This window comes from Synchiropus splendidus, chromosome 1 (assembly GCF_027744825.2).
Source record: "Synchiropus splendidus isolate RoL2022-P1 chromosome 1, RoL_Sspl_1.0, whole genome shotgun sequence".
In the NCBI taxonomy this organism is placed as follows: Eukaryota; Metazoa; Chordata; class Actinopteri; order Syngnathiformes; family Callionymidae; genus Synchiropus; species Synchiropus splendidus.
The window spans coordinates 6161637-6175663 of record NC_071334.1 but is presented as its reverse complement, the minus strand read 5'-3'; the positions used below and the strand labels follow the sequence as shown (position 1 = coordinate 6175663).

Below are 14027 nucleotides of genomic sequence, written 5' to 3'. Positions count from 1 at the left end.
CCAAATGGCTTCCACCAGTATCCTGTAGTTTTATACGGGCCGGCTTGGAAGAAGACGCTGTATGTGCCGTGCACATGATTTGTGAGAATTTGACTATTAAATCTTCATTTGCAAAGCATTGGCTGAGTTCTTTCTTCACCGGGCTCCTCATTTGATGAAAATAATATATATTTTAACACTTTTAACACTTGTTCAGAATTAATTTGACTTGTAATATTAATATGACAACAAAAAGACAGAGTTGAAATGGCAATAAAATGTTTTTTTTGCAAGTCAATAAATGTATTATCTTCTCTCTCACTGTCTTGAAACAGTGGGAAATAAGGGAGTAAATATGTTTTTGTGAAGGGTTAGGTCACGTGACTGACAAGCGTTGTACTGTACCAAAACAACTTGAAAAGCAGAACCTCGACCAAGCTGATGTTTTCCATCCATGAATGGTCAACATTTCCTCAACAAAGTAATTTAAATTCATCATTCATTTTTGAGGTCGTTCACCAACGGACTGACGAGCACGCGCATCATCACCCGAACTCCTGGAACAGGAAGAGAAAAATGCAGTTGTCCAGTCGCCATCGTGTGGAGATGGTGAGTATTGCATGACATGCTCGCAATCTCGATATTATATTGATCGGTTTTGACTGAAAGTGGACCAAATATCAAACTTCTCCGCCTCAGTCAATAAATCTCACACAATAGTGAGGTAGCTAGTAGCTTCATATTAGAATACAATTTGAAATGTCAGTAATTTCAACATTATAGCAGGCTAAAGTTTGTGAAATGGCCACCTCAAATGTCAATCACCACAGCATTGAACGGAGTTAAACAAACGCGTTTGTGTTTGTTGCGTCCTCTTCATCCCGGTCCAGGGCATGGCCTCGGTCCGCAACCTAATGCATTTTTTATAGATAGATATGTCTTCAGGTCCTTCTTCAGGTGATGTTGACATGTTTGTGTCTCACATTATGGGCTCCGCTTTTAAAGGCCCTTTGGTACCTGTTCCCGAGGGACAGTATCGTTTGACTGGACCGAGCCTGCAAGCTAAAAAGGCCAAGCTAATGCCAGCTCTGTCAATCGGCGGCCATTTTGCACCACCCACGTCGGGGAGGTCCAGTTCAGGTGCTCTGAGCACTCAGGTGAGTACGGTGATGCGTCAGCGACTCCATCTGCCAGCAACCGCCACTGATGACGTCACCGCTGTTGCCGGAAATACTCGCTCGGAGGTGGTGAGAACGGTTGGAGGGCACTTCAGGTCCCTTTTGAATGGAGCCTCTCACATGTGCCAGATGTAAAGGGCGGGCTGTCTCCTACCCTGGCCTCACCCCTTACAGAATTTCATTGGGCATGGGTGGATCTGTGCGGCCCCCTCTCTACGTGGTTAAACAAGACGCTGATCTGGGGGTACGCACTTCAGTTCTCACCCTTCCGCTTTGGTGCAGATTTGTGTGACTTCTCCGTGCTCTCCACCGGAGCCGCTATGTCTGGAGCAGGGGATAATGTCACTTCTCCAGAAGCGATCGATCTCCAGAAATCCAGGGGAAGCGCGTGAGGGATTTTACTCTGTCTACTTCCTGGTTCCGAAGGAGTCAGGGGGTCTCAGACACATTCTGGATCTCCGGGCACCGAACGCTCACATTGCTTCCCACCCGTTCAGAATGGTGACAATCAGGCACTTACTCGAGTGCGTCAGATGATCTCCGTGGATCTTACTTTCACGTCCCCATTTTGCCACATCACAGGTGTTACCTGAGGTTCGCGGTGGTGGGCAGTTATTTTCAGTTTGATCGCCTCCCTTTCCGGTATTCGCTGGCTCCTTTTCAAAGAAAGTGGACACGGCGCTAGAGCCGCTCAGGTCCTCAGGTATAGGAATATTTACCTGGACCACTGGTTGATTCTTGCGACCTCAAAAGACAAAGTGCCCCATCTCACGGCGATTGTGTTGAATCACATTGAACCCCTGGGCTTTGCCGTCCACCTCCGGAAGAGTGCGCTCTTCTTGAACTCAATACCTGGGGATCCTCCTCAACTCTCACGCTATTATAAAATTTGCTGCATTTGTTGCAGCAACAAGGAGCTCTCTGAAGATGAGAACCAGCAAGGTGATGACTTTGTTAGGTCTCATGTCGGCGGCGCATCCAGTAGTCAGGCTGGGGCTGCTGCATATGAGACGTCTTCAGCGTTGGTTCGCTCGTCTCAGTCTTGCCAGAGACAGATCGAGATGGCTGGTCCTGCCAACCCAAGCGCAGCAGGATCTGATTCACTGGGACTAAAGGAGTTGTCTTCTGGAAGGGCAATGCATCACTGATGGGCTGGAGTGGGACTGGTGGGAGGGTGGTGGTCAGATCCCACGCCACACATAGATCTGTTGGAACTGATGGCGGTGGAGAAGGTGTTGTTGCACTTTGCGGCGCGTCTGTCGGGCCATCATGTGATGGTCAGGTCGGCCAACCCCACGACAGTTGCCTGTATCAACCGCCGGGGGAGTGAGAGCCTCCTCCCATCCGCTGTCTCTGAAAACGCGTCGCGTTCCCGGAGTGTTGAATGTGGACGCAGACAGAATGTCCAGAGGAAGCGTGTTGGCAGAAGAATGGGGTCTTGCGCCACACGTGGCAGTCTGGGTTTGTTTCGGGGTTGTGGCAGCACACCTTTTCACGTCAAAGGAGAACGCCAAGGCTCCGATTTGGTTCTTCTTGAGGGCGTCAGACAACCCTATCCTCAGGCTCTAGCTCATGCGGTGTGGCCACAGGGGCTACTTTATGTGTTTCCCCCACTGAGACTGATGATGCCAGTCCTCCTACGAGAAAGGATGCAGATGTCGATGGTTATTACGGTGGCTCCCGACAGCTCCGGAACCAGATGGCTTCTGGATCTGATCAGCACGGCTAGAGAGCTCTCGCCAGTTTTGAAGTTCTGTCTTTCCTTCAGGAGCTCTCGGACTTTGCAGCTGCCATTTCGGCAGGACACCAAGGTTTTTGTCATGTCTCACTAAGGAGTCATCCGTTTATTAAAAGGTCCCTCCTTGGTGCTCGGGGCATTAGACCTCCAGTCAGGAGCCTAATTCCAAGACGGAGTTTACAGGTGGTTTTGGAAGGGTTATGTACAGCCCCATTTGAACCACTGTCATCCGCCTCCTTGGACATTCTGTCCTTGAGGACGGTTCTTCTCGGGGCCTTAGCTTCAGCTAAGAGAGAGAGCAACTTGACAGCTTTGTCAGTTAGCCAAAGGTGTTTGTCGTTTGGAGAGGATCAGATGATTGTGACGCTTCATCTGAACCCAGTGTGGAAGGTCATTAGTGCCTCCTATCGGTCACAAGTGCTGATGGTGAGGGCGTTCTATTCCCCCCCTCATCAAACTGACCATGAAGCCAGGATGCAGAGATGTGACGTCACAGCGTCTTGCCCACTGGGTTTGTATGGCCATCTCTATTGCTTATGAAGCAGAGGGCTCAGTGGCCCCGGAGGGCCTCGGAGCTCACTCAACCGGGGCTATTTCCTCATCTGCTACACTTTTGGGTGGTGCTTCCATGGAAGACATCTGCCAAGCAGCATCTTGTTCATCTGCTTCAACCTTTGCTCAGAGTTATCTGAGGGATATGATGGACACTTTGGTGGCCCACACCACCATCTTGTCCAGAGGTGGTACTTGGGCCATGGCTGGACGCTCTGGTCGATGAACTTTGGTGAGCCAATCATTCGAAGTCTCAGGCCTAGGCCAGCGCCTCGAGGTGGATTAACCAATAGCAAAGGCAGATAGAGGGCGGAGCACATATTCATGGAACCTCAGTTACGTGAGTAACCTTTCTAACAAAGCACCGTAGGTTTGTAGGATATGTGTGGAGATGTTATTTGAAAAATACTTCTTTTATGATGAGGAAACTTGCTTCAGAAGTACCTTATTTTACCTAAACTAACCAGGCATTTCCCCTTGATTTTGGTCCTCATGATCTTGTTTGTAGTCTTGTTACACAGTTTAAGTATAGTTTAAGTATATGTGAATAAGTTTCAACAGCTCCCTTTCAGGGAAACTGAGAGACTTTTGGGGCGACAGGGTCGAGGGACTGAGTCTCACGTTTTGCCTGCTGGACATGAGCGTCCCTGCTGCACTCCCCGAGCCGCCGCCATCGCTGCAGCGTCCGGCTTTGTAAATATTGCTCTAGAGGGGGATGGCGGGAGGAGCCGCGGAGAACGACCATGCCGTTGGATGTCATACAGGGGTGTGTTGTGGTCTGCTTCTGAGAACTGTATTTGGGAAAGAGGGTTATCAGCAGCAGATAAGAGCGGCGTTTAAAGCCTGATAGAGTCTCCTCACTATTCCTACCATCATGCACCCACTAGCATTTTTGTTGTTCAGCTCGTGTTGCGCCGTGGGATTTTGTTTGCCACTCTTGGACCAGGACCCGCACATTTCCAACGGCTGGGACCAGGTGGTCCGCCACAGGCACCTGTATGCCGTCAGAGCTGGACGGCACCTGCTGATGGGCAGAGATGGAGAGATCCGGGGCTCCGCCGACCAACATGTGCTCAGTAAGTGTGACGGCTGATGTGGAGGGGCTCCGAGTCAAAATGCTGGTTGTGATGAACGTCTCGACCCAGGCCTCCTGGAGATCCGTCCTGTGGGTCCCGGCTGTGTCGTCATCAGAGGAGTCGCCGCCGCTCGATACTTGTGCATGGAGGCTGACGGCAGACTTTACTCATCGGTAAGAAGTGTCACGCAGAGGGAAATCGCATGCTAATGTTGGGCGCTTGTTATATCACGGATCTCTTATTGTGTCGACTGAGCCCACATGGTCATTAGCTTCCAGTCCAATACAGTCGCTGCACATCATAAGAGGTGTGTGTGTGAATTCAGGTTAACATGGAGAAAACAAGTTGCCATGCTGCTGTGGACTTGAGGTCACAGATCTGATGACTTTAGACTCGACTCTGAACTGAGCTGCATATGAACGGCGGTAACTTGAGCCTCTCACTCCTCCACCTCTTAACTTGATGTTTAAAAATTGTTTGAAAACCCTACTTGTAAGAACAACGTTGAACGTACAGGCATCGTAGTAAAGTAACAGGAATCCAGGTTGCGACTCAAATGATCAGAAACCTTGTTCTTGTTCAAGTGTAAAAATAAAACTCTACTCTAGACACTAGGTCACTGTCTTTAAACTTCACATTTTTCACTATGTTGTGTTATAAACACAGCATGAACAATTCTGAATACATTCATTCGTGTCCAAATGCTCATGGTTTAAATGTAGAATATGTAATCATTTAAGAGGGGAGACCAACATGTCGTAGCGAGGAGATGATAATCCAGAAAAAATTCCAACAAATGTAATAATTAAACAAATAGAATCAAAGTCAACTTCTACACTAGAAGGAAACAAAGTACCAAAAAAATACAAAAAGACTGGATGAGCAGAAACGATATTCAACCTCTACACAAGAGGGAGACAGAGTCCAATAAACAAAAGCAAACAATAGCCAAAGGAAGCAGAAACGAAACTCGACCTCTACACAAGAGGGAGACAGAGTCCAAAGAACAAAAATAAAACCTGGATGATAAAATAAAACAAGCATCCCAAAGCACAAACAGAAGGAATGTCCAAGGTGCGGTCACAAGTCCACCGGATTGGGGGAGAGGAGCAACGAAGAGCAGGCAACAGACACACTGTAAAACAAGAAGATCAATCAGGACACTCACAAACTCAAAGCGCATTGGGAAAAAATGTCCACGGTTAGAATAAGAATCATCCACAATACGAGTACGGGCACAGAGGGTCATGCCAGGGCGAGGAAAACCAACGAACTGACACTGGTTGTCTTCTGGCAAGCCTTCAAATAGTTGGTGAATTGGGATCAGGTGTGTGTGTCTGTGGAGCCAGTTTCGCGGGAACAGAAGGAGACACCTGGAAGAGAGGAAGCGAAGAAAGCGTGAGCAGGAAGTTGTCTATAAAGATAAGAAAAAACGGAGGAGGCTCGTGACATTACCGGGTTTCATGGGGTTCTCCCGGTAGAAGTCCTGGATGAGTCTTGGATCAAGGATGCGGATAGATGGGATCAGGGTCGTATCCCAGATGACCAGGAACTGGAACCCACGTCCACGGCAGAGGACGTCCAGGATCTTGTGGACACGGTAGGCGGGGTGGTCACCAACGAGGAGAGGACGAGGAGGAGGATCGTTTGACGAATTGAGGGGACTGGTGGACACAGGCTTCAGGAGGGAAACATGGAAGGTGGGGTGTATCTTGAGGAAAGATGGAAGGTTCAGATGGACAGCTGTGGGATTGATGACTTGTTCGACCTTGAATGGACCGCTGTATTTAGCTGAAAGCTTCTGAGACTCGACTTGGAGAGGAATGTCCCGGGATTCGGTGATGATCAGCCAGGGTGCGGTTGCGTTGGATGGAGCGGGTGAGTGCTTGGCGGGCGTCTTTCCAAACAGCGCGACGACGCTGGATGTGTCTCTTGACTGAGAGAACCGCAGATTCATGTTCCTGTGAGGGAAACAGGTGAGGGGAGGCTGATAACCAAAAGGCACCATGAAAGGAGACATCTCTGAGGCAGACGAGGTGAGAGAGTTGTGGGCGTACTTGTCCCACAGAAGAGACTCCAAGAGACAGGATGACGAGCAGAGACACAGCAAATGGCGGCATCGAGAGCCTGGTTAGCTCTCTCTGACTGACTGTTTGACTGAGGATGGTATCGTGAGGTGAGGCTGGAGGTGGCACCAACAGCCTTGAAGAACGCCTTCCAGACTTGGGAGGTAAACTAGGGACCTCTGTCGGGGACAATGTCATTAGGGATACCATGGAATTTGAAGAGGTGAAGAACAAGGAGATCAGATGTTTCAAGAGCAGAGGGACGTTTGGGTACCGGGATAAAGTGAGCCATCTTAGAAATACGATCAACAACAGTAAGAATCACTGTCTGTCCTTTAGAGGGTGGTAGACCAGTCACCAAGTCAATGGAGATGTGGGACCAGAGGTGTCCCGGGATAGGTAGAGGATGAAGAAGGCCGGCCAAGGGCTGGTGAGAGGTCTTGCCCCTCGAACAGATCGTGCAGACAGTGACAAACTCCTTGACATTCTGGTTCCTGTTGGGCCACCAGAAAGGTTGTTTGTTTAAGTGGGAATAATGTTCTGGTAGTTCTTGGGTGACAGGCGACTGTAGATGAGTGCCCCTCGGGGCGGACGGACTCCGGAACAAACAGTTTGTCAAACGGACCTGAGCCAGGGTCCGGGTTGTTGACTTTGGGCCTCCCGAACCACTCTCTCCACATCTGAAATGGCCACACCAATGAAACAGGATTTGGGCAGGATGGTCTCAGGATTGGGATTAGTGGAGGCAAGAAACTGCATCTGGTTTTGTGTTCTTGGAGCCCGGATGCCCCAAGACGCCCCAAGAAGAGGGACCAACGAGCCTTGCGTGCGTTAAGTCTCTTGGTAGATTTAAGGTAGAGCAGGTTCTTGTGATCTGTCAGGATTAGGAAACGTCCAGAGTCTTCTGCCAGTGTCTCCATGCCTGTAGTACTGCCACCGAAGCCAATAGCTCCTTGTTACCCACGTCGTAATTCCACTCAGCTGGTGACAACTTCCAGGAGTAGAATGTGCAGGGGTGGATCTTGTTGTCCATGGCGAAGGGTTAAGAGAGGACAGCGCCAATGCTGGTGTCAGAAGCCTTGACTTCCAAGAAGAACTGCTAAGAGGAATCCGGCTGGATGGAAGGGTTGCTAGACGTGAGAGAGGTCAAGGCATAGGCGACATGACTATAGTCTGTGATGAAGCGCCTATAAAAGTTTGCAAATCCCCAGAATTGCTGTAGTTGTTTGCGAGAGCCAGGGGTTTGCCCTGTCATTGCAGCGTGTACCTTGGCGGGATCAGGTTGCAGCCCACCCTGACCCAAAATGAGTCCCAGGAAGCTGACAGAAGGCACGCTGAATTCACTTTTTCAGCTTTCACAAATAGTCAGTTCTCGAGGAGGAAAGGACAAGAAGTAATGCAGAAGTTAGTGCGTATTACGGACACCGCTTTTTAAACTTTTTAAAGAGTTGTGAATGTGACACTACGAGTAACTAGCATGTTTAAATCACAGTAGGAACTATAACGCGTTATTAAGTAACACGTTATAGGAACCAGGAACTACTACTAGACCCAACACTGCTTACAGGGAGCTTGTGTTGCAGCTTGTGTTATGCTGACTTGCTCATTTTTTAATATGCCAGAACCTGACAAAAAAAGTCATACCATTTACATTTAACATTGGAGAAAATAGATGAATTAAATTAGAAAAAAGTACAACTAAGAGGAGTGACAGTTGTGAAAGAAAATGTTAGTCAATAACTGTCACAAAAAGTCATAATTTGACCCCAGTGTCAATGATCCAACGTCCATCAGAAACTGGAGCGTGTCAGGATCAGGGGGAACTCGGGAACAACCCAGAACTGCAAGGTGTCAATGAAGATGTTGTCTGCCTGTTGTCAGTGCTCACCTGCAGCTGGTGCCAGGACCAGCAACTGGGGCCTGTGTCTCTCTGTGTCCTTCTGTAGCTGTACTTGTGGGAACCAGTTCTCGGAAACACAGCTACTTGTGGGGACCTTTAGTTGTGGCGACATTTTGTCGGTCTCAAGCTTAAGCTTCATATTTGAGGATTGTAATAACTGGGTCATTATAACTGGGTTTCACTTTCAGAGTCCTGGTTCAGGTGAGCCATGTGTTTTGGATGATTAGGTTTAGGGCGAGAGGCTGGGGAAAGGGTTATGTCCCCACTAAGCATGACTGTTTCCGGTGTTTGTGTGTGTCACGGTCCTTTATTTGCAAACGTGAATACGGAATACAAACAACGCTGATTGTACAAGATGAAGAGAACAGTTTTTGCATTTTATATTGGATTTTATATACTTATTTTTCAGCTCACAAAAATCCACTTTCATATACCTGGAACTAAGGTGACCTGAGTTTTACCTGTTTATTTAATGAAATGAAGCACAAATTTCATTTCTGTCTATTGTCAGAAGTGTCCATAACAAAGTACTATAATAATATATTATTTATGTACTGTATTTGTATATAGCATTGTTAGTATTATAACTAGCCTCATTTAAGGTTACTGCAGCGCTTCATCAGAGCACAGGTGATCACTTGTTGTGATCGGCCGATATCAGCGTGATCGGTGAATGCCGATCACTACCTCATGTAAAGTTAGCAGCATGCAGCACATGCACGGAAAATGCAGTGCAGGGAAGCGCCTTCAAATTAAACGCGACATTTAAAGCGCCAGCACCTGACGGAGCACGGAGAGTTTTCTGGGCTCATGACAGTGATGGCGCTGGTTCCTCAGCAGCAGGCTGTTAGCGCAGCAGGCTGTTAGCGCTGCAGGCTGTTAGCACAGCAGACGCTAAGCAACACCCGCCGGTGTGACACCGACACATGACATTCGGAACGAGTACTGAGTAATTTCACCGAAAACGACTGGATGCGTGTTTGTTTTGGAGTCAGGTGCAGCGTTCGTCAGCCACCTGAATCTGAAACACTTTCATCAATGAGTGCTCTCTGTCTCGGAGTCCCGCTACAGTATGTCAATATTTCACAGACACAGAACAGTCTCCAGAGATTCACCAAACTGCGATGTCTCACATCAAATTAAATGTTTTGCAGTTCAGTCCTTTTGACAGAATAGTTTTGCTATTTCTGCCACCTTGAAGAGGTATATTAAAACGTGTCTGAAATAAAATGATTTAATGGATCATGTTTTCACATCATCTTCGCAGAAGGTCTCATCATTACCATTACAAATTCATTGTCAAGCAGCACCAGACTGACCTCCTCCTGATAAGATACAACTGTGGCCCTCTAGAGGATCAGTTTGAGACCCCTGATAAATGTCAAAGAAAAACACAACAAAACTAAACAAAAAGCCAGAATCCTCCTTTTACCAATTCTCTGTCGGTCTGCACTGGTCTTGAATAGAAACTTGAGACTAGGTTGAGTAAAAATGCATTCCAGACCAAGACCACTCACAAGTCCGACAACTCTAACTGAAACTAAAACTAACTAAAAGACTGTGAGTATAAATTGTTTTTGCTGCAGCAATGTTATCCAGCTTTGCAAAGATACAAGGAAATTAAAACAGCTGCAAACAAAGCTTGTGGGCTCATTTGCACATTCGGAAATAGAAAAGTGCAAAGACAAGTTCTCCCTGAATCCACTGAGAGCTACACACCTCCAACATCATCCGTTCCTGAAGCCACGATCAACAATCAATGAAAATATCAGTCAACCTGGAGTTTGTCCGCTGACAGACACCAGCTAAGGTCCACGTGGCAACAAACCCGCTGACGGCTGGTCAGTGGGGACTTGGCTTTTATTTTGAAACATTGTCATGCAGCTTTATTTTCCCGTTAGCAATATCATTATTTCAGCGGTAGGAAAGTCAGTGCAGGTGAATCCTGGGTGGAAACTAGTGAATGGACTCGTGCAATAGTGCTCCTAATGTTTTTTTTTTTCATGGTGAAAGTTGAATTTCTGCAAAATACACTGAGCAAAAGCTTCATGTGTAACTGTCTGAGGTCCAGTTGATCCCAACCTATTGATCCTTAGAGCCACTTGTGATTACCCAGATGGTCATAATGAAGCCGCCGACATCTTCACCCTGCAGGTATTTTTCTTGTACATGCAGGTATAATATGAATAATGTGTTTTTTCTTCAGAATTATTTTTTTTTATTTAAAAAAAATGGGCAACTGAATGGATAATCAAAAGTTTCCTTTTGTTTCACCATCTGCTTACGTTCCTATGCTGTTGTGTGCACAGCAGTCAGTGATTCAGTCGATCAGCTAGTCAACCTTTGCTCACATTAGTGCTGCAGAGGATGTTTGCGGAGAGAAAAGCTGAATGAAGAGCGCAGCAACAACAACCTTGACCTCCGGCTAAGCTTTGGAGCCAAGACAAACATCCGTCCAAGAACTGCCAGAACCTTTTACATGCGTTTTAAAGGGGCCTTCATTCGTGCACCTGTGGAGTCGCGTCACCTCTAAATGACAAGGACAGTAGGTTGCACTTGATATTCAGGCCTATGATGCAGCATAGCGCATTCATAAGCCTTTATAGATGATGTTATGAATGTTTAAACTCGTGAATAATAACTTATAACAAGGTATTTTGAGTTGCAATTGCGGCTGAGTGTTATGTTCTGTTGTGTGTGGTTATGGTTCTTGAGATTAACTGACGTCCACACCTTTTATACCTTCTAAATGTTGCCATACATGACCATGAAGCATCATAACTTCTCGTATTTAGACTTATAAGAGCAGTGAGATGTCTCATGAATGCATTCTGGATGTGCTCTTGAAGTAAAGTGTTAGAAAATGTAGGTGACGTGTTTGTGGGAGGCAAAAAAACAGGCTGTGTGGAGGACAGGCCTAGGGTTGCTTGTGGTTTTTGGAGAGGTGTGCACACTTTAAAACAGGTGCAAATGCTGTGAGTGACGTCTATGCAAACCAGAGTTTGCATTGTCCATGAAGGGAGCATGGATCGATTTATTATTGCTATAATTTCGGGGGCTTTCAGGCAGCTACTCCATCCGTGTCGTACAGTTGAGCAAGTGTCTTTTGAGGAGCAGTTTGTCACGTCTCCCTGCTTCATGCTGTTGAGAAGACATTCTCCTCCTGGTCCACCTCCTCTGCAGTGATTGGTCGACCGGCACGGACGTGGAAACCGTTTTCTTATTCAATTGGTTCAAAACGCGGCTGTCGTTCTGCCGACGTCGACGTCAGACCCAGCTCAGTGTGGATCAGCAACTTTTCATTTTGTCTGACCTGGTACAAGTCATATATTTCATGAGCAACAGAGACGTGACATGAGGAGTTCTGCTCAAACATTGACAGTTTCATTCTCCATCCAGCTCCTGTTTGGCGAGGACGACTGCACCTTCAGGGAGGAGATCCTGCCTGACGGCTACAGCATCTACACCTCCCACAAGCACCGGGTCCTGCTGAGCCTGGGGAACCAGCAGCAGAGGCAGCAGGACCCTGAGGGAGGCCACACGGCGTTCGCACGCTTCCTCCCCAGGATCAACACTCTGGCTCACAGTGACTCCTCCCCTGCGCCAAGCGCTCCACATCCTCCGGCTCAGAGCACCCAACAGCCAGAGGAACACATGGATCCCACGAATCCCTTCGGGAGGCTCTCGCAGATCATCCACAGCCCTAGCTTCCACAAAAGATGAGGCCAGGAGACAGAGATGCTCCTGTACGTGTTTCCCCGGGGGCGAGGTTCCAGCCATCAAACACCTGAGGAACAAACTGGCAAGCAAGGAGAAGAGCCGGCACTTCCTGAGGGGCGAGGCTGTGTGTGGACTCCCCAGCTGCTCTTGGGGTGCCACTGTGCTCACCAGTGGATTGAAACCCCGTGTGAACAATGAACCCCCTGCAGAGCTGCTGTGCTCAGTGAGCCAATTTATGGCGGAGACGTCGGTGTCACATTAAACAATGACCCGCTCTGCACCGGTGGAGAGGTGTGTTGGGATGGAGGTGAAGAGAGTGAGGGCAGCTCTGAAGAAGGGGGTCGACGGCTGTTATTCATTTAGAGTCGGGCCACTGTGTAAATAACCTGTAATTATCCATTTGTATTGTTTATTACTGTGTATTTATGAACATTTTCACTTCATAGCTCAGTTTCGTGGTCAGAAACTGACAAAAGTACAATGTTCTTGTGTGTCATCTGAGCTAGCTCTGAGCTAGTCACTCTGACAAGGAGTCCATTTCCGGGTATATTGTCCAGCTCGGTGGTCAAGCTTGGGAGTCAGGGCAAATATCAATGCTTTTACTTTCCAAATGCATTTTTGAGAACACATTCTGTGAGGAGAAAATCACAGGCTGAAAGAGATGGAAGCGAAAGAGGCAACCCAACGAACCAAACGTGTCCGTCCATTGTCTTCGGCCGCTTTCTGCTACTGGAGGCGAAACAGACTGAACAGACCTGTGGCAGGTCATATACCCTAACAAGCATTCATGGATGGACAATTTCAAGTCACTAATTAACCCTGCCTGTGGTTGGAATATGGGAGGAAACTGGAGGAGGAAAGCCTTGCAAGCGCGGTCTTTTCAGAAATAGTTAGCGTTGTAGAACAGCAAATCGTAACCTTCAACCTTAGCCCTCAAAACCAAGTGTTAAGGGCGATGCATGACACCTCTGAAATGCAGATGCGTTCTCAGACTGTGGGGCGCAGCATTGCGCATCGGTTCTTGTAATATCTATGTCTCCATTAAAAAAGAAAATACAAGTAGTTTGCTGCCGTGGACGCCATTTTTCATTGGCTGAAACTAGGCAAAGCATTCTGGGTAGTCTGGTATTCCTCACTCCTAAAGTCGGAATCTCAAAACTGAGGAAGATAGTGTCCGCCATCTTGCTCCTCCACGTAACTTCCTGAGAATCGGGACAGTCCGTTGCACATTTCTGAGTTTGAGGATTGAGGAAGGAAGTGGGATTCCGTCTTGCCTCTGTCTTGGCTGTGCTGACTCAGTGAAGAGCACAGCCGCTCTGATTTCTTTAAACATCTTTAATATGTTGCTGCTGTGACTCCATCAACCATGGAGGTTATGTACTGGGGCTCTCCGTCCCCCTTAAGTTATGGTCATGTCTCAGTCTTGGTGTGTTCTGGAGTTGGTCTTGACTCAGCCAGACAATGAATAAGAGCATTTTATTGAATAAAAAACGTTTTCCATTGGTTGTATGGTAAGTGTGTGTAGATAGTGGCTAATAACCGATGGAACGGCAGCACCATCTACTGGCCTATTATTCACTAACAATAGAAATCTTGTCTTTGCTTGACGTCTGCAAAGAAGTCGGGCACGAGCTAGTGAATGTCACGCAAAAGTCAAATATGAGTCTCAAATTATGTTTATTTTTTAAAGAAGAAAAACATGTATTTAATAAGCAATGCAAGAAAACTTGTGTATAAGACGTATTGTGCATGTTTTGGGCTCCTCCTCTCTCGCCTGCGAATTTTCGGATCCCAGGATGGTAGGGGAAGTTAGCGCCC

General features: G+C 47.4%; 1 protein-coding gene across 2 annotated transcripts; it reads left to right on the top strand.

The window, feature by feature from the left end:
* Window positions 1-556: 556 nt before the first annotated feature.
* Window positions 557-13676, top strand: fgf19 (fibroblast growth factor 19). 2 transcript variants are annotated; one of them, XM_053881695.1, is made up of 4 exons: window positions 557-588; window positions 4351-4523; window positions 4593-4696; window positions 11889-13676. In XM_053881695.1, exons 2-4 carry the CDS (start codon window positions 4475-4477, stop codon window positions 12210-12212), a joined length of 477 nt encoding a protein of 158 aa, XP_053737670.1. In that variant the 5' UTR covers window positions 557-588; window positions 4351-4474; the 3' UTR covers window positions 12213-13676. The 2 variants fall into 2 exon arrangements, with proteins under 2 accessions (XP_053737670.1, XP_053737663.1); XM_053881688.1 differs by lacking the exon at window positions 557-588 and having other exon boundaries at window positions 4259-4523.
* The last annotated feature ends 351 nt before the right edge of the window (window positions 13677-14027 follow it).